Source organism: Pelodiscus sinensis, chromosome 10 (genome assembly GCF_049634645.1).
Source record: "Pelodiscus sinensis isolate JC-2024 chromosome 10, ASM4963464v1, whole genome shotgun sequence".
NCBI lineage: Eukaryota > Metazoa > Chordata > Testudines > Trionychidae > Pelodiscus > Pelodiscus sinensis.
In genome coordinates this window covers 20,334,509-20,355,484 of record NC_134720.1, presented here as the reverse complement: position 1 = coordinate 20,355,484, position 20,976 = coordinate 20,334,509, and the positions used below count along the sequence as shown (strand labels likewise).

Genomic DNA, 20,976 nt, shown 5'->3' with positions numbered 1-20,976 from the left:
ATCACTCAAATGTACTAAAAAGTTTTAAAATACTTTGAGATAAAGGATTTTTTTAAAGTTATTTCCTTAAGTTGCAGTTCATACAGGAATGTGTAACTTTAAGTCCCTCTGGAAAATGAGGAAGTAGTAGTTAATAATGGTACAGTTGGTGCACCAGTAAAGTGTCTTCAAGGTTAAGATATTCAGAATAGAGTGTTTGCACAGATACAAAGCTCTACCCATGGATGTGGCTCTCCAATTAGAAATTGGTACCCACTGATCTGCAGGGCTATACTCCCAAGAGACGCTGCGGCCAAAGGAGACAAACATGATACCACTGCTCTCAGGAGCCAGCACTCCGTGCAGGCAGCTCCTCGTGGCTGTGTTGCCCCTGACCCCTCTGCCAGTGAGACTATATGACCCCAGATAGGAAATGTGGCTAGAGGCAGTGCAGCCACATGGCTAGCATGAGCTGCCAGCACTGGGTGCTTGTTCCTGGGAGCAGCGGCATCACATTCATCTCCTTTGGCTGCAGTGTCTTCTGGACGTAGAGCTCTGCAGATCAGATTTCTGTCTGGAGATCTGCATCCGCATTTGTATCTGCACAGGTTGTAATCCAGAAACTTGGGCTGTAGAGTTTTGAAGTGCTTGATTTTAGAAAAACATTACTTGTAAAATTAGTGCCTTTTTAGATATAGATAAGAAGGGGAATTGGTGGTGTCTATGTACTTCCCATTATTAACTTTCACTTTCTAGCCTTAAATACTTGAGCTCAAGCTTAGTCTCTTCTGTACTCAGAAGTAACCTTTACATCCAAAAAGTGACTTGTAAGGGATGACACAACTGGCCTAAGGCTCTCTAATTTTAACCATTATGAAATCCCTATTTAGTCTGTTTGAATTCTCAAGACTACAGATTTCAGTATAAACTAACTACAGTAATTCTAACTCTTCACAGCCCATTTTTCTTTCCATTTGACACCCGGCAAATGCTATTTTATGTAACTGCTTTTGATCGAGATCGAGCAATGCAGAGATTACTAGATACTAATCCAGAAATCAATCAGTCAGATTCTCAGGACAGCAGAGTGGCACCACGGCTGGACAGGAAAAAAGTAAGTAAGATGCAAACATCCATTTCACGAGGGAATGAGTAGTAGTTTGTCATCTGGAAATTGTGAAAGAATAATCCATGAGATGTTAGAGTGCGATCTTTGTGTCATTTTTAGTGAACACTGTCTATTGTACTAGTACATAACTCTAGTAGAATTTTGAGACCAGGACAGTAGTAGGGGTGGCAGACTGCCAAAAGAATGAAGCTTATCCCCCAATGAATTTCTGCTATTAGGAAGCAAAGGTAACTGGCATAATCCACATTTGGATCTTTTTAACAATTGGAAGCATTATCTGCCTGTGGAATATAAACTTTGTTGTTGAAAATATGTTTTATATCTATAGATGCCTTGCGTTACATGTAACAAAAGACAGGACTATGCAGCACTTTAAAGACTAACAAGATGGTTTATTACGTGATGAGCTTTCGTAGGCCAGACCCACATGTAGAAGTACTTAGCATTCTTTATTAGGCTTATTTATGTTATACCCATCTGACTCAGTGTTTTTCTATGGATTCTGGAAAAGGCACATCAATAGTATACACTAGAAAAGTATCTGTATTTTTAAGTATTCAGTGTAATGCATTCTCGTACAGGGTATAATTGTGAACCTAAGACATAAGAAAACGGATAGCCTTGGATATTTAACTCCTCCTGGACAACCATCAGACCCTAGTAGTTAGTTGTCCTGGACACCAGAGTGAGGAGACAGGATACCAGGAATGTGGCTTAACTAGGACACACCTTCTTAAGTAAAATATCTGGGATCTATAGGCAATAGCTTGTCCTATTAAGGTCATCCTTCCTTTTGTAATCCATGCCACATGTGAAGGGCATCAGTCAGCCTCTCAACTGCTAACTGGGTCCCCGCTCACTGGTAGAATCCCACTGCCCCTCCCCTCTTTTAAGGCAGAAGAGTACACTGAATGGCATGATGACCTAGTGCTAGGGCTGACAAACTTTTTCTGGTCCAGAGCAAGAATATTCCATACTAGTACATGCTGCTACAGTTTTAGGACTACCAGCATGTATTTGACAAGAAACAACTTTTAATCGTTTATATGAAGTGCTCACCAATGAGTAATACATATTATAAAGCAAATCATTTTTAGTGAGAATCATGGAAATATAGGAATAAAAGGGAATTTGAGAGGTCATTTAATCCAGTCCCCTATCCTGCTGAAGAATGACAGGTAAACCTAGAGCATCCTTAAATGTGCTTGTCCAGTCTTGTTAAACCTCCAGTAACGAAGATTCCACAACCTCCCTTGGATCCTCCCTATTCTAGGGCCTAGCTACCCTTATAGTGAGTGGAAAATTTTTCTTGCTATCTAATCTAAATCTCCTTGGCCACAGATTAAGCCCATTGCTACTTGTCCTAGTTTCAGTAAATGGTGGAGAACAATTGTTCACTGTCCTTTAAGAGCCCTTAACAAATTTAAAGACTGGGAAGAAAAGTAAGAATCTTCTCTTTTTTTCAAGACTTAACATGCCCAGTTAGTCTTTCCACAAAATGACATTTTCTAAACCTTTTATCATTTTTGTTGCTCTTCTCTGGAATCTCTTTTTTTCCATCTTTCTTGAAGTATGGCACTAATCATATTTCCCTAGTTTCACTTTGAGAGTATATTGCATGGGACAGTGCCAAGAGCTTTACTACAATCAAGATACTATGCCAACTTTTTCACTGAAATTTTGTTTCCAGTTGTTGTGACTGCTTTGCTTGCTAAGAAATTGAGATCAGCAAAAAAACAATTCTGTTGCCTAAATAAATGTTTCTAATGTGTAGCGCACTGTGAACAGAGAAGAGCTGTTGAAACAAGCAGAATCTGTGATGCAAGATCTGGGCAGTTCAAGAGCTATGTTGGAAATTCAGTACGAGAATGAAGTAAGTAATAGCTGTGTGACTGCATTAGCCCTTTCTTATGAAGGTTCATAGAACAGCTATGATTCTCCTAGAAAAACTTGGTCAGGCCCTTTCCCATCCCATTATTGGCTGCTAAAAATTCCATTCATTTATGCATATTTCCTCCTTCTAAATATGACTTTTCCCCAGTCCTCCAAATAGCTAGATGAAATGAGCTTTTCTGAGTTCTGAACTTGTCACTGACAGTGCATTTGCAATTGAAATATTTTCACTGAAAACTTGAAAGGTTTTTTCCCCCCCCCAATAAGCCCACGTGTATGTGTCTAGCTTGGTCACTAGGGGCATGTCTACACATCAGGGCTAACCTCGAAATAAGCTATGCAAGTCAAATAACTTATTTCAACTTTTGGTGCTGTCTACACATCAGTTATTTTGAGAGAGAGCACTCTTCTCCAGACTTCTCCTACTCCTCATACAATGAGGGTTACAGGAGTTGGAGTAAGCAGTCCTCCAGCTCAACATTAGTTCGAAATAACTGTTGTGTGTAGATGAGGACTATGTTATTTCAGAAAAATGCTGCTGTGTAGACATAGCCTAGGTGAGGTAATAAATATTCTGTTTAGTCTGTATCCCTTTGGAATTTATGATTTTTGCCCTAGATTTCTGCAGTTTTATTAGTAGTTTTTGATACTGGAAAGGCCTTTTCCTGGTAGAAGACATTATTGCACAACTCGCATTTAAATTATTGTTCAGCTTACACTTAAAGTAGTGTTTTAATATTCAGAACATTTTTAATGAAAAATTAACTTCTCTCTCTGAAGGTTGGCACAGGTCTAGGGCCTACACTGGAGTTTTATGCACTTGTATCTCAGGAACTACAGAGGGCAGACTTAGGCCTCTGGAGAGGAGAAGAAGTAACTCTATCCAATCCGAAAGGTAAATGCTTTTTTGATTATCAGTGTACTATCAGCTGCTTCAGAAACTGGGACTTCCAGGTTATAATGCCTTAAAATGTAACTCTAACCAAAAAAATGGTTGTCAAAAGTCACTTTTTACTGGGCTGGTTGCACTGTTGTCCTTTCTCAGTGGTCTCGGAGTACATCCCCTTACAGATATCTGGCCTCAGGCCTTTACCTCTTCTAAGGTGGAACTCTGCAGTTTGCTCACTGAGCAGGAGTTTGGATATGTTCACCTGGATAACAACCATAACTAATGCATAACCATAACTAATAGGAGAAACTGGAGTTGGCACTTGAAAAACATTTTTTTGGAAGCCTAAGACACAGCATGCAGTTGCAGTGAGAAAGAAACATCAGGATACTTTGTTTTGCCCAAGGGCATGCAGCATTTAGAGGCTCTAATTTTAAAACCTCTTCTAACTCGTTGTGTTATCTAAGATCAGTTCTTAACTCCTTTAAAGCTGGGTACCTAAAGACTGATTTGTCCCATTTCCTACTTGGCATCTCAACCCCTTTTCCTCCTTCTCGGTAAATGACATGCATTTAGGCAGGCAGCAGTTCACACTTGAACAGGGAAACAGTCATATACAATAAGAAGCAGTGCTTTTTTTGTGCTGGTATGGCACGGAATGGCGTAGTGTCACCTATTTTCCCAGCACACAGAAAAGGAAGGGCATTTCACCTCTTTTCCTGGGGCGGTTTGGCTTCCGATAGAAGTGTGCTCAGGATGTGCAGTGTTGGGTATTTTTTGTTTTTTTTGTTTTCCATCTCCCAGTGTGGTGTTTTGGCTCTTAAAGGGGCTGCGACTACATTTCGGCCTTCCGGGCAGCATTGGGGTGGGTTCCCCCCCCCCCCCCCAAGAACTTTGCCCCCGAGTACTGGCACTTACCAAAAAAAAAGCACTGCTAAGAAGTAAGAAAAGAACAGATTTTTCCCAGTTTGCCTCTGGACTTCATGCTCAGGAGTGGTCATTTATCTTAAGATTTTTATATACTGTACTTCAAAAGTGCATTTATATGTTGAGTAATCTGGATGGAATGTTTAAACCTTACGTGAGAAAATGAAGAAATAAAAATAAATGGACACTGTCAGAGTAGTTACTTATTACAATTTCCTTACATGCCCTAACGTTTGTTCTGAATACGAGCAGTGAAAATATTAAAATCCAAAACTTTGTTCAGCTTTGGGAAGTGAAAACAAGCCCATTTCTATTTCAGTTTATCCTGCAGTATTACAAGATTTTTTGTTTGATTTGCTAATGCTGGAAAGAATGGTTAAATTCTTTGCAGCTTTAGCAAATTAAACAATCTTGTAATACTGCCGGATAAACTGAAATAGAAATGGGCTTGTTTTTATTTGCTAAAGCTGAGCAAACAGTCTTGTAATATAGTGAAATAGAAATGTTATGACTTAAATAAACATCCAGTTTTTAAAGAATTAACCTAAATTTTAGACCAGAATGACTGAACCCCGTTTAATTATTTTTGGAGTTAAAAAGTACTGAATTCACTACCTTCCTTTCTTCCCCCTTAACAGGAAACCAAGAAGGCACAAAGTATATTCATAATCTCCAAGGCCTATTTGCTCTTCCTTTTGGTAGAACAGCTAAACCAGCTCATATTGCAAAGGTTAAAATGAAGTTCCGTTTTCTGGGAAAACTAATGGCCAAGGCTATCATGGATTTCAGATTGGTAAGAATGAAATATTTTCTGGAGGTTCCAATATTGATCACTTTGTCTTCCTGAATCTAGAGAGTCTAGCAGAAAAGCTGGTCATCTGTGAGTCTGATTACGGTTTAATATTGAGACAACCCGATTATGGTTTAATATTGAGAGAACCTGAATTTTAGCACTTGTATTAACACCAATCAGTTATTGAAAATGAAGATGAATTGTAGTGGTTGTTTTTTTTTTTTTTTTTTTTTAAAGGGAAACTTCACAATTACTTCATCTCATCTTTCCCTGGAAGAGAGAGTCCTAATTTCTGCCCACCTTGTTATTTGTACCTCTTTTGTATTTAGCCTAAAATTTTATATGAGGCTTTATATAGCAGTAAACATGGAAAATGCATACTTGCTTATCACCGCCATACCTAGAACTTTAAACATAATTCTGGCCTTTTTGTATTGAAATCTACACTTTACGTTTCTCCCAAAATACTATGTGTAGCATGCAACAAACCACTCTCTACTAAGCCAAAAATGTGTTGGAGAAGGTACCACTTAGGTACAGCATTGACTGTATAAAAATGAACATCAGAATTTGAGCTATTGAAACTATGTGGTGTTTAACTGTTTTTAAATTAACAGTGCTGCTTTGCCTTCTAGGTGGACCTTCCCCTTGGCCTTCCTTTTTACAAATGGATGTTAAGACAAGAAACTTCCCTAACCTCACATGATTTGTTCAATATCGATCCAGTAGTAGCTAGATCAGTATATCATCTTGAAGATATAGTGAGACAGAAGAAAAGACTTGAACAGGACAAATCACAGGTAGGAATAAGTGTAATTTATATAAAGGGAAAAAATCAGCCTTGAATTTACCTATTTCTGGATTTTTGCCAGCCATAGTTGAAATAAGAGTAAACATAAGTGTCTCTTTAATATTACACAGGTTGGACCTTCCTGGTCTGGCACCCTCAGGACCTGACTGGTCCTGGATGAGGGATTTTGTCAGACCAGAGGAGGCCATTTTTGTTGCCCTGCCACCAGTCCCCCAGCCCAGCCACTAGCCTTCCAACCAGGTCCCCATCTTCTCCTGACTTGCTGGCCAGCCATCACTGCTGTGGCTTGGCTGGGCAGCCTGGCGCTGGGGTTCTAGGCAGCTGTTTGCACCGCGCACTGGGGGTTCAGATAGCTGCACGTGCCAGGGCTCCTTGGGCGGAGCTGTGAGCTGGGGCTCCTTGAGTAGTCGTGCGCGCATGCTGTGCCAGAAGTCCAAGAACAGTCCCAGCATGGTGTTCCCTGGGCAGCCCTATGCACTGCTGGGGCTCTTTGGGTAGCTGCGTGCATGTTGTATCTCCCAGCTCTGCTGGCAGCCACACACTGGGTCCTGCAACGCCATGTGTCAGCCTTGCTGCCACGTACTGGGTTGCCCCTATCCTGCCGGCCCCACAGGGATCTTTTCTGCTCACCCTCCACTAGGACTCTCTAGTCCTGCACCATCCATGCCAGACCATGGATGTTACTGGACCAGAGAATCTCGGTTAAGAGTTTCAACCTGTACTCAGTTTATAAATTTGTAATATGCTAAATTACTACATTTATTATTATTTTATTCAAAATCTGCACCTCTGAAAACACCTAGCATGCATAGCAGTGGCTCCATGCACTACCCCTCGTCCACAACAGGGCCCGACCCCACAGCCTCTACTGGCCACAGCTCTCCATCACTGATCAATGAGAGCCCCGAACCTTCTCCCCCTGTTACTGCCTACTTTTCCACTTAGTCACTCTCCTCTCCTAGCAATCATTTGCATGTACCACAACTTTACTTGAATTAAAAAACACAGATGCAGCTATATATTCCATGTGGGTGTGTGCACTGGAGTAAAAAACTTTGCCTAGCAGTACCCAGAGGGGCAGTGCCTGCAGCCATAGCCCCTCCAGTGGCCATATAAAAGTGTTGCTGCAGTTGTCCCAACCCCTCAGTTCCTTCTCACCACTCATGGCTAGAATTCATTTTTACTTTTTACCCCTCCTCCTCCCCCCCCCCCCCCCCCCCAAAAAGAAAACCACCAAAAAACCAACCAAAAAACCCTTGTATATATAATAGTAGTACCTTAGGGTTAGTTACATATTAGTAGAGTAATTAGTTGGCTGCTTCAGCGGTGCCCTTGTGTGGGTTTAAGCGTTGCCCGTTCTGTGTAGGGGTGATCTGCAACATCAACCACCATAGGAAGAGCTAATTATGTCTTGGCAAGGGACACACTGATGAGGTGTTCCATCTGCAAGTTGTTTACAAAGAAGACCCGGGCAGCAAGAGACTTGTAGTTGAAGCAGCACTTCTGGAGCAGGCAATGAGGCTTGTTTCAGCACCAAGATCTTGTCTGCCCAGCAATAGCTTGCACATCTGGCAAGTGGTGCAACCCCACACTCTGGTTCTATTGTTTTCCCCAAGACAAATAGCTGTCTTACATCCTCTCTGTGGCAAGGAAGAGGACCCAAAATATAAGTTGGGACAATTCTAGGGGTTGTGGAGACTCCTCCTTTTACCACGAGTGCTGACCAACACCGGGTTCTCTCTGGCACACAGGATGGAGTAGGTCAGTCCAGCTGTCCTTAGATACCATGTCAGGAACAGCAAGCACCTATGCTGTCAACTCGGGTCCTTACCCTGGGGTGTCTGAGTGGAGTACCAAGATGTCCGCTCCAGTGCCAAGAGTTTCCATGCTATCTGCATACAAGGCAGCATCAGGCCTACTTTGCCCCTCTCCCACCCAGATTTTCCAATGAGTCAGGAGTTCTCTGGTGCTATGATTTCTGCTGGTTGATTCTCTTTTGTGCCTTTTGCCTTCTGGCTGTGTTGTAGAGCCTCCAGGTCTACAACCTGGACTGTAAACTATGGAGCTGAGTCCAGACTTGGCAGTGAAGGATCCCTAGACAGACATTTGTCTCTGTCAGCACCATTGTCTTGGCAGTGAAAGCTAACAATGTTGGAATCATGAGGAATTGGATAGATAAGAATTATCAGATTGCCTCTATAAATTCACTAGGCAGATTACCTGGCATTTTTCGGGTCCTTAACTGAAATAAGATTTGTTTTGGTCATTTAAATAATTGTTCTGGTGTGCGGTTGGGGTGAGGGGCGCAGTATGCAGGCTACCCCAGGAAGAGAGGACAAAACCAGCCTTCTCCCACTGAATCAGCTTGGGGCCACGTGAGAAGCGCCTGTCCACAGCTGCTGCAGTGGGCACAGCTGGAAGAGGGGTACATGTTCCCGGCTAGGGGACGGACAGACATGCAAACAGAGAAACTCTATGATCTATATATAGTAGATAGCTGTCCCTTTCTCCACCCCTGGTCTTTGATGGCCCAGTGGGGTTACAGCTGTCCCATTTCCCATCTCTGGCCCTTCACTGTCTCATGTGGGCATTCTACAGTATAACTGCCTGTGCTGTCAGACTCCTCCCTTTCCATTTTATGAGAAACAGTCAAATTCTAGGCACATTGTATTATCCTGGCACACCCAAAACCTGACCTTGCTTTAAGTCATAAGAGGAAGCTGAATACCAAATTTGGTGGTCCTACCTCTTATCATTTAGCTCTTACCATTTAGAAGGAGTTCTTGAATAAATGGATTCACAGCCGGGTGGACGGACAGACAAGCACATTTCTAAAGTGTATATATGAAGAAGATAATGCTACAACTTGAACAATGTGAGCAGATCCGATTGCCACAACTAAAAAAAAATATTTTGGAATTGGAAAAAATACAGAACTGGGCAACAAAAATGATTAGGCTTATGGACCGCTTCTGTATGAGGAGAGATTTAAAAAGATTGGTCAGCTTGGAAAAAAAAATGATTAAGAGGGTATGAAACTTTATAAATTTATGACTGGTATGGAGAAAATAGACATGGTAATGTTTCTTCTTCGGGTCGTGTCCCTGTAGGTGCTCCACTTCAGGTGTCGGGCCCCATCCTGGTGCTGCAGGTCGGAGAGTTGTTAGCCGTGGTTCGGCCAGCCCGTGCGTTGTTCGCACGCTTCTGAGCGTGCACAGGATCCAGCTCCCGCCAGTTCCTCCTAACCATCCAGAGGTGGCAGGTGGCGTGAACGGTCTCTCCTCCTTTCCGAGAAGAAAATTGGTTTAAAATTTACAGTTAGCCGTTAGTTAATAGTTGTTACAGTTATCATTCCATATTACAGTTTAAAAAAAAAATTCTGTCAGAATGCCAGGGTCACCCGGTTTTAAAAAGTGCACTCTGTGCTGCAACGCAATGCCTGCGTCTAGTGGGCACTCCATGTGCATAAAATGTCTGGGAGAGGGGCATATACCCCAGAAATGGCCCAAAGCTGACTGCCCGTGCCAGGCCGACTGCGAAATGCACCTGAAGTTACTCTTATTTGACAAGGCCCTCCAGCCCCCTCAGCAGGAAAAGCTGGATGCATCACCGCCCGCAGCTCCACCACGAGGTACAAAATTTTCTTTCCGCTCCTCTACTTCACGCCGGAGTGTTGATAACAGACCAGGGACCTCTGGCATGTGGCCATCCAGACATGGGGAGCGCGGTACAAGATGAGCCGGTGCACCTCAGAGCCTAGCCCTTCTCGCCACAGGGAACGGGCTTCTGAGGCCGTATCTCTAAGACCTATGTCGGCCCCGGCTCCATTGAAAGACAAGCCACAGGTACTGGTTTTTGGACCTGTTTCAGATGCACCGAGACTGGTGCCCGTATCGGCACCAACCGCTATGGCACCGGCTGCCTCAGCACCACGAATGCTGGCTCCGACTCTCCCACCCACATCGGCGCCAACGGCACCGCATGGTCCTATGGCACCGGCTGCTTCTGTGGCACTACCGGTGCCATCTTCCTCTTCTTCATCTGTGGCTCTGTCAGTGAGTGTACGCAGAGAGCGCCCTTCATACTGTCCAACTCCGTCACCACCAACACCGTTACATAGCAGATCTTCCACTCCATCTGCTCACAGTATATCGGTGCCGAATATCTCTTGCCAGAGTGCAAGTCCTTCCCTGGTGCGCAGAAAGGCTACAGGAAAGTCAAAGCGCATAAGAACGCCATCACCTAGCCCTGAACCACCGGAGATGCTTACCCGTCCACAGTCTCCGGCTTCGGTCTTGCATCAGGAATCCCGCATTACTACTGTCTCCCATCACGGATGTTCACCACGGCACACTATATCACCTTATAGATATCACAGGGATTCACGATCCCTGTCCTACGCTTCTCATCGATCTCGCTCACCCAGGTCACTTACGAGATCATCTTATTCGAGACACCATTACAAATCCAGAGATCGTACTCACCAGGGTACTCTTCCAGACATCACTACCATGAGCGCTACCATCAGTGCCATTACCATCGGCGCTTCTCATTGGGCCATTCGTCCTCCAGGTCTCCACGCTGTTATTACTCTCGATCCCATAGTCGATCTAGACTGCCAACACCGCCACCTGATCCAGTGCATCCACCCACGCCATCGGGAGATGTCCCGATCACTCTGGCTCAACCAGAACCACCAAAAGTACCAATTTTGGAACAGTCTCAACTGCAAGCTAGTTCCGTAACAGACATGTCCTCGTCATCACCTGATGATGCAGTCTTTCTGGATGATTCTTCCCCCACTGACGATACCCGTCAGTTTCACGACCTCTTCAAGAGGGTGGCGGAATCACAGGATCTACATCTTACTGAAGTCCAACAAAAACAGCATCTTCTCCTCAAGAATCTACACTGGTCCCATAAAGCCAAAATGGCCTTGCCTTTTGATGAGGCAATTTTAGAGATTGCCGACAACATCTGGCAGATGCCTGCATCCGTGCAACCCACCCATAAGAAGTTTGACAAAGTATTTCGTTCTGAAAGGTACGGAATTCTTATTCACTCATCCCCAGCCAAACTCACTGGTTGTTGATGCAGCACAACAAAAAGCCAAAACGCTCCAGCATAGAAATGCATCCGCAGACAAGGAAGCCAAACACCTTGATCTCTTCGGGAGAAAAGTTTATTCTTCTGCCACCCTTATCCTTAGGGTGGCGAATTGTGTGGCGCACCTATTGAACCACAGCTTCGATAGCTATGCTAAAGTGGTAATGGCTCTACAACATCTACCTGATGACATGCGACAATTGATGAAGTCTGTGATACAGGAGGGCTACATAGTCTTAACAACAGCTCTGCAAATCGCCTTGGACATCACTGGCGCAGCCGCACGCACCACAGCGACATCAGTCATTATGAGGAGATCATCGTGGCTGCAATTAGCCTCAGTCCCCAAGGACTTACAAGGCAAAGTGGAGGACTTACCCTTCGACAGGCAGAGTCTATTTGCCAAGAAGACTGACCAAGTCTTACACTCCAGGAAAGACTCCAGGACAACGTTAAGGATTCTTGGGATGTATACGCCCCCGTATCACCGTAGACGTTACACACCTTACTTTAAAAAAAAAAAAAAAAAGACCCTTCTCTTACACTGGTCCCAGATACAGACAACAGGACCCGCAACAACAGCAAAGAGGCAGACCCCGCCTGCAAAAACGCAGGGTGCTGTCTAACAGGCACAACCCCCAGATCAACCGGCAGCAGGTTTGACGGCCAGATTGAGGGACTGTGCAGCATCCCCCTTACCTACCCTCCGGAAGCACACAAACTGTTTCACCATCGTCTCAGACCTTTCCAGCGCAGATGGACATCCATTACCACAGATCAATGGGTACTAGAAATAGTAGCATCAGGATACTCCATATCCTTCCTCTCTCTTCCCCCTACCACCTCCCCAAACCCATCCCTTTTCAGGAACCCATCTCATGACGATCTTCTAATGCAAGAAGTCGAGAGACTTGTGAAGATGGGGGCGGTAGAGACTGTACCCAACCAATTTCAAGGCAAGGGGTTCTACTCCAGATACTTTCTCACGGAAAAGAAGTTGGGTGGATGGAGACCCATCCTCGATCTGTGCAACCTCAACCGATATCTAAGGAAACAGAAGGTCAAAATGGTGGCCCTTGCTTCCATACTTCCAGCACTAACTACAGTGGATTGGTTCACGTCCCTCGATCTACAAGATGCCTATTTTCATGTCACAATCCATCCAGCCCACAGACGTTTTCTCAGGTTTGTCATAGGCACACAACGTTTCCAGTACAAGTCCTCCTATTTGGACTTTCCTCAGCACCAAGGGTCTTCTCCAAGACCCTGTCGGTAGTGGCCGCAAATCTACACTGGCACGGTTTAATGATCTTCCCATATTTGGACGATTGCCTCATCAAAGCACAATCCTACAATCTGGCACAGCGTGCAACCGACCTAACAAAGATGATGTTTCCAGACTTAGGCCTCATCCTCAATCTGCCAAAGTTGTCACTCACACCTCTAAGATCGCTCGTGTTCATTGGGGCACGGTTAGATTCTATGATGGCCAAAGCCTATTTTCCTATAGAGGATATGGACTCTTACTCAAACTCTTACAATCAGTCTAAAGGTCCCGATGATTGCTTGTCTTCATCTGCTTGGGCACATGGCCTCCACCACTTACGTAGTACGATATGCGAGGCTATGTCGCAGGCACTTGCAGCACTGGTTGGCTTCAGTGTACTGCCCAGGCAACCAGGACACCCACAGACTGGTCTAGGTTCCGCTGACAGTCAAGCAGTTTCTCGAGTGGTGGACGTTACTGGTCAACTTGCTCACCGGGTTCCCATTCCACCGTCCTCAGCTGATGGTGCAGATTACATCGGATGCGTCTCTCGTTGGTTGGGGAGCGCATTGCGAGGGCGAATTTGCTAAAGGCCAATGGAGCACATAGGAATCTCTCCAGTATTCAATGTCTGCAAAGCCTTCCTCACCCAGATTCGAGGGCAAACAGCTCAAATACTTACCACAATACCACCACAATGTATTTTATCAACCTCCAGGGCAGAGCGTGTTCCAGATCCCTGTGGGCGGAGGCCATAAAGCTGTGGAACTGGTGTATAACCCACAATATCACCATTATCAGCATATATCTTCCAGGCAAACAGAATACACTTGCAGATGCTCTGAGCAGATATGTCTTTCCCCAACACAAGTGGGAGATTGACCAGGAATTAATTCAACGCATATTCCAACGGTGGGGACGCCCCACTATAGACCTCTTTTCAACACATTGGAACAAGAAATGTCCACAGTATTGCGGGCCTGGGACCAGGATCTTTTGGGGATGCATTTCTTCTGACTTGGGGTCATCACCTTCTCTTTGCCTTTTCTCCCAATTCCGCTTATACCGAAAGCATTGGAGATTACTACCCTCGATTGAGCTATAGCGATACTTATAGCACCGTTCTGTCCCAGACAAACGTGGCTTCCTATGCTGCTACAAATGTCCATAAAATCCCCATACCAGCTACCGAAACAACCCAATCTACTCACACAACCCGATTTTTTTCGATACCACAGGCACAGATCGACAGGTTGCACCTCACTGCGTGGTTCCTAGATGGTTCCATGGTACAGAGGTCCTCTGCTCCCAAGAGGTCAGGCACATCCTGCTCTATAGCAGGCGGGACTCCACCTGCAGAACTTGCCTTTACAAATGGCATCAATTCCACGCCTGGTGTGTAGACAATCATTGTGACACAGTTCATTCCAATCCACCGCATCTTGGATTACGCACTGCACCTACATCACACGGGGCTGGCAATCTCCTCGATTAAAGTGCACCTTTTAGCAATCTCTGCGCTTAGACAACCAACAGAAGGATTATCAGTAATGTCTCACCCACTTGCAAAACGCTTCCTGAAAGGACTGGAAAATCTACATCCTTCACACAGGACACTTCTGCGCTTTGGGACTTGGAACTTGTACTTGACACGCTTACATACCCACCCTTTCTACCCTCAGCTACCTGTGACATAAAATTACTTACCATCAAACTGGCTTTTCTCTTGGCCATAACTTTGGCCTGAAGGGTAGAAGAGCTGGTGGCACTCTCTGCCAACTCTCCATACACACTATTTACTAACACAGGAGTAACCCTTTGGCCTCACCCGTCGTTTTTACCTAATATGAAACTTGGAGTTTACCTTAATGAACCAATCATACTCCCCACATTCTGCCTTAAGCCACACCCCTTATCCCACGAGGCCCGCTTGCACACACTCAATGTCTACAGGGTGTTGGCTTTTTACTTAGAAAGGACTCGTCCTTTCCGTCAGACGCAACGCCTCCTTTTGTGTTCCGACGAAAGAACAAAGGGACTACCACTGTCGTCACAACGCATTTCCAAATTAATTGTGCACTTCATCACAAAGTGCTATAATTTAAGAAACAAGCCTCCTCCAAGCTCACTCACAGGCCACTCAACTAGAGCGACAACAACATCGCTCGCGTTCCTTAAGGGCGTTCCGATGCAGGACATTCGTCGTACGGCCACGTGGTCATCAGACATGACATTTGCTAAGCATTACAGTATTGATGTAATCGCTCGAGACTCTGCAGTAGCCTCTGCTGTACTATCCACAGCAAGAAAGCAGTAACTCCAATTCCACCTCCATACACACAGCTACTGCTCTGAATTCACCGGAAGTGGAGCACCTATGGGGACACTACCCAAAGAAAAAGAGGAAGTTACTCACCCTGTGCAGTAACAACATTTCTTCGAGGTGTGTCCCCCCGTAGGTGCTCCACAACCCGCCCATGTCCCCTCTTTGAAGTTTCCTCTTGTGTTTTTTCAGGAACGATCTGATTAGGAGGAACTGGCGGGAGCCGGATCCCACACATGTTCGTGTGCTTCTGAACAACATGCACCCTGCGCGGGCTGACCATACCACGGCTAACAACTCTTCAACCTGTGGTGCCGGGACGGGGCCCGACACCTGAAGTGGAGCACCTACGAGGGGAAGGGGGGGGCGCACACCTTGAAGAAACGTTGTTACTGCACAGGGTGAGTAACTTCTTATTCCTTCTCATAACATAAGAACTAGGGGTCGCCTCATTAAAATAGGCAGTAGGTTTAACTAAGCATAGTGTGAAGAAATACTTTGTTTTAATCTGTGGAACTCTCTGGCAGAGGATATTGTGAAGGCCGAGACTATAGCAGAGTTCAAAAAAGAACTAAAATTCATGGACGATAAGTCCATCAGTGGAAATTAGCCATCCTGTCAACTGTGGGGAAAACAGAGGCTAGGAACACAGAACAGGGTGTTACATCCCTACCCATCTGGCTATCTCGATAATTACCTGGTCATTCCTTCTGAAGCACCTGGCCATTATGGGAAGAGAAGATAGGGGACTAACTGGACGATTGGCCTGACTTTGTATTGCCATTCTTATGTGTAACATGCTGCCTTTCAGTCTGTCTTCTGTTCCCTGACTTTTTACCAAGTATATATGATAGTGGTAAGAATGTGCCTCAGGAAGAAGGGAATTCTCTTGAGGTCCCTTCAAATTGCATGATTCCAGGTCTCTGGCCAAATAGTTGCTGACAAGCAAGTCCACAGATGAAGTGCTTTCTCATGTCCAATGCACACTGTGCCTACACAGTCATGTAAGGTGCATCTAAAATAGTGGGGTATCAGCATTGGATCCAACCGAATGTATTTAACTCATTAGGACCTTGATAAACTGAGTTAAATAGCATTTCGACCAACTGAGTGATTCCAGGTGAGCGTCCATCTTTGTTTGGAACTGCAGTCATAACCACAGCCTAAGTGTTCGTCAGGTTGCTAAGCCACATGTCTATGTGCACACAGGTAGTCCCATATGCCAAACTACTCCTGTCTCATTCAAATAGCTATCCCTTGGACATGCTACTGTAATTTTCCCTTACTGATACTTAGAATGATGGATAATTCTGGACAGAGTATACCAGAGTGTTCATTTTGCTCAGCCTCCACAGATCAGGATTCGAGTAATGGATGCCTCCTTAATAAGTTGGGGAGTGTAACTAAACTCTCTTGAAAGTTCAAGGCCTGTGGTCAGACCAAGATGCTTTTCTGAGCATCAGCCTGAAGAGGAATGACGTTCAAAGGCAGTCTGCTTAACCATAGGAAGCATCTTCCAGGGCAGCCTGTTACGACTAACTATATATCAGAACCATTTCCATTTGGCCTAAGGCAGGGAAGTTCAGCTGACACTGGCTTGTATTCAGGACATCTTGTAGTCCTTGTTACCCCTTCAGTCTTCTGGCTTTGCACTAAGTCCATTACGAGTCCACTTAGCAGCGATTTTGGCACTTCATCCAGCTGACCATGGGAAGTCAATGTTTTTAAATGCCATGGCAGTGATGTTCCTTTGTGGGATCTTCATTTGAATCTGGCAGCTTTTCTCCTTTTTGTGTCAGAAAACTGCCTTCCTTGTGGCATTTAAGATGTGCAACGAGAGTGTGATATATATGCTTTCAGGTGGAACCTCCTTGCTTAGTCTTCTGAAAATTCCTTTAACCCTGCAGCCACACTCTAAAGGTTTTTGTTTGTTTTTTTAAATCAGAAGTAGTTTCCCAGTTTTATCTGATAATATTCTTCCCTAAATCTCATTCAACTCCAGAGTACCACACACTGGATGCCATGCAGTTGTCTAGCTTTTAATCTGAATAGAATTAAACTGTTTATAACCCACCTCACCTCATCTGTTTTAATGTGCAGACTGATGTCAAGTGATTTCTGACTTCACAGATAGTGTCTAGGCATATAATTTCTTGTATCATGACAATATACAAAGTAGCCCAGGCTAAGCCTCTTTGAGGGGTATGGGCTCATTCTATGAGAGTTTGGGCAACATTAATTGTATTTTTAAATGGTATTCCTGTGTTGGACACTTCCAGGGTGGCTACTTGATCCTCTGTGCATACTTTTGCAAACCACTATGCCATTACAGCTGCATCCAGATCAGATGCAAACATCAGGAGGTCAACCCTGCACTTCTTCCTTAAATGGATTTCAAGCTACACCTTTTCCTAGCATCCACAAGAAGTACAAGGCAGCATCAACTAAAAGAAGAAATTATTACCTATTTGTACCTGCTGTTTGAGGTGTGCTGCCAGAGACATAATCCATGACCTAGTTTCTGATACTTAAGCTTCAGAATCTGTACTTCTGATACTTGGTGGGAATGAAATGAGGGCACTGAGATGGCAACATATTTATGCCACATGGGGATGGGCTGCAGCCACATGACATGGGTGCTGCCCCTATAGTATGATGAGACACTGTATTCCAGCTTCCATGCACTGGGTACATGCCCACCCACATGTATACAGATGTGCATCCCATCTTGAGCAAGTGTGGTAGGTAGGCAACTCTTTTTTCTGGTGCCTGCTGCATATTCTATCATACTCAGATTACAGGTTCCCAAAGTACGTCATCTTTTGGGAGAGGTGGGCTGGAACATGTGCGCTGCTTTCTTTCTTTAGATTTCTCCTTCAGCTTGGATTTGAACTTCGTGTTTGGGGTGAGTGCTTGAATTCAGTGACGACAACATGTCCTCAGAGGTATCCAAGGACTTGTGATGTTGAAATTTTCTCAAAAGATAATTTCTCAATGGCTTTAGCATGTTGTGAAGTGTACACTTACACGCATGATTGGAGACTTTTGTCATGTATATCTGCTCTTTAATTCTGCATATACTCTTGGGTAGGAGTTTATATAGGGAGGAGCAAACCACTACCGGTTCCATGTCGATCTTTCAGCCCTTCAACTGCCCCAGTGGTCTTTAAAAAGATCCTCTGAGATGTTGCAGCCCATCTATATCAGATAGGACTATTCCTGTTTCCCTCCCTGGACATCTGGCTCATTGAGTCACTTTTTTTCCCCTCAAGAAACAGTCAGACCCTGTATCCCCACTTCTTGGGCCTCCACTTAGTCATATTTTTACAGTGAATATTTTTACAGCAAAGCTCCCTTTATACTCCATTACTGCCAAAATAAGCCTGCCTACTGATAAGTTTACTATACTGTCCAGACTCATTGCCATGCTACAACAGCCCACAAACCACAGCAAGAGCTTGCCTTTGACTCTCAGAACATGTGGCAGCTTGTATATTTGTAATGTTCCTTTGAAAACTATACTTCTGGTGTCTTCAAGTCTGGTTCAGGTCTGTCTGCATCCCTAACAAGCATTCTAACTATGCAGCTAGGAGTTCTCAGGGCCATTCACATTCTCAAGTGGTGGAAGAGATACCCAAGAGCTGTGTGAAAATTCTTCTTATGTCCTTTTCACCCAAAGGTTATCACATCAGATGCCTTCCTATAAGGCAGGTGCCTTGCTCCTAGGGACAGTTCTCATTATCAACATTCTTTAACTCTAAACAGTTCAATACACGTGGCGTGACTCAACCCCAGGTGTCACTCAGAATGATGGGGGTGTGGGTGTGGGGGTGTGGGTGTGTGGGTGTGTGGGTGTGTGTGTGTGTGTGTGTGTGTGTGTGTGTGTGTGTGTGTGTGAGAGAGAGACCAAAGAGGAGACTGTCCCAGTACTTAGGCATGGGTGCCATAATGGAATTGGTGCAGATTCCACCACATAGTAGCTCATCTACCAAGGCTACAGAACATCATAACACACTTCCCTAAGCAGGTTAGGGAATCCTGAGTTACAAACAACATCCAAGTTCCAAACATTTGCACATGGATGCAAAAGCTTGCCTGCCGCCTCAGGGGAGCAGGCAAGGAGCGCACAGGTGGCTGTGAGATGCACAAGTGGTTGCCTGAGGACTCCTCAGTGCTCAGACAGACAGCAGTGGAGAAGGAAGGTGGTTAGAAAAGGAAACTGCTGCTTCTCTCCAGCCACCAGGTGCATAGCTGTCCCCCGCTCCTCCACAGTCCTCTGGCCTATGCTTATGCTGCTTGCCACCTTGGTGAGCGGGGGATTTGGGTGCAGCCCATAGGGGGTTGGCCAGGAGATGGGACTGGGGGGTTACCAGAGTGGGTGCTGAGCCAGTGGGGAAGAGAGGGTGGCAGCAACCGGGGGATTCCCTTAAGTTTCATCATTCTACCACCTCATTTTTCTCTAAACCTTGCCTTTCTTCAAGCACCACATTCAAGGTTAAATTTAAAAAAACTAGTATTTTTCATTGCAAATCAGCTGCATTATGGGTTAAATAAGCTATTTTGGGCTAGCCTGGGAATCTAACTAAGGGTACGTCTAGACTACATGCCTCTGTCGCCAGAGGCATGTAGATTAGGCTACCAGACATAGTAAAATGAAGCGGCGATTTAAATAATCGCCGCTTCATTTAAATTTACATGGCTGCCGCGCTGAGCCGACAAACAGCTGATCAGCTGTTTGTCGGCTCAGCACGATAGTCTGGACGCGCGGGTGTCGACATCAAAGGTATTTGTCGACCACCCAGGTATACCTCATTCCAAGAGACATACCTGGGTGGTCGACAAACACCTTTGATGTCGACACCCGCGCGTTCAGACTATTGCGCTGAGCCGACAAACAGCTGATCAGCTGTTTGTCGGCTCAGCGCGGCAGCCATGTAAATTTAAATGAAGCGGCGATTATTTAAATCGCCGCTTCATTTTACTATGTCTGGTAGCCTAATCTACATGCCTCTGGCGACAGAGGCATGTAGTCTAGATGTACCCTAATACTTACAACGTTCTTTCTTTGTGTCTGTGTCCAATGTGAACAGCTGACATTTCTGCATGAGGGGCTACAGTTTCTTCGGAAATGCTGTCTGCTCACCCCTAGAACCATTGTTCAGTGTCTTAAATTTGTTTAAGTAAGAGATCTGTGGCCATTCTCCTAGAACCCTCATAGCCAAGACAGATACAGTTCCCAGATCTGGGTTGAATGTTTTTGTATTTGCCTTGGGATGGCTCTCTGATGGGCAAACATGATTGTCCTCCAGAGATCCATTCTGAATAGTAGAAAACATACCACAAGGAAAACTTACCTACAGAAGCAAAGATGTTTTCAAGCCTTCTGTGCAGAACAGCCTGTCTCTGCAGGTTTGGCTAGGAAACTGTAAAGCGCTGGCACTTCAGTTACCCCTCCACCCACTGTCATGCTGCTCCTGCCCTCTGGCTTGGATCTGCCCCCCTGGGAGCCTTCTGCTTGCTGTGCAGGAAGGAGAAGAGGGGCAGGGCTGATGTCTGGATATCGCTCCTCCCCCCCCACTTCGGTACCTGTACCCTATCTACACAGAGAGAAGGGGATGGAGGGAACTTGGCAATGCAAATATCTGTCACTCTTGTACACTGTGGGTGTGTCTCATTCTCTCCCACACAGTGCCCTTCACTTGCATCTTCCAACCCAACACATACATGGGGGGTTGTTGTTACTACTTTTACTGCTTGCTAAGCAGGTTATTTTTGGGTTTTGACTGGTTTGTGCATTTCATAATTTTCTTTTCTCTCTTGCGCTTAAATTTCATACTTTGATTACTGAGTTCTAAAATG

At 44.9% G+C, this 20,976-nt stretch overlaps 1 protein-coding gene across 6 annotated transcripts in view; it reads left to right on the top strand.

Moving 5' to 3' along the window:
- The window catches only part of TRIP12 (thyroid hormone receptor interactor 12), a 173,555-nt gene that overhangs the window by 133,846 nt on the left and 18,733 nt on the right, over positions 1–20,976 (top strand). For all 6 annotated transcript variants that reach the window (XM_075937630.1, XM_075937629.1, XM_075937628.1 and 3 more), the window contains 5 exons: positions 937–1,093; positions 2,883–2,981; positions 3,782–3,896; positions 5,456–5,610; positions 6,246–6,410. In XM_075937630.1, the coding sequence (XP_075793745.1) occupies positions 937–1,093; positions 2,883–2,981; positions 3,782–3,896; positions 5,456–5,610; positions 6,246–6,410 (691 nt within the window). The remainder of the gene's footprint in view (positions 1–936; positions 1,094–2,882; positions 2,982–3,781; positions 3,897–5,455; positions 5,611–6,245; positions 6,411–20,976) is intronic.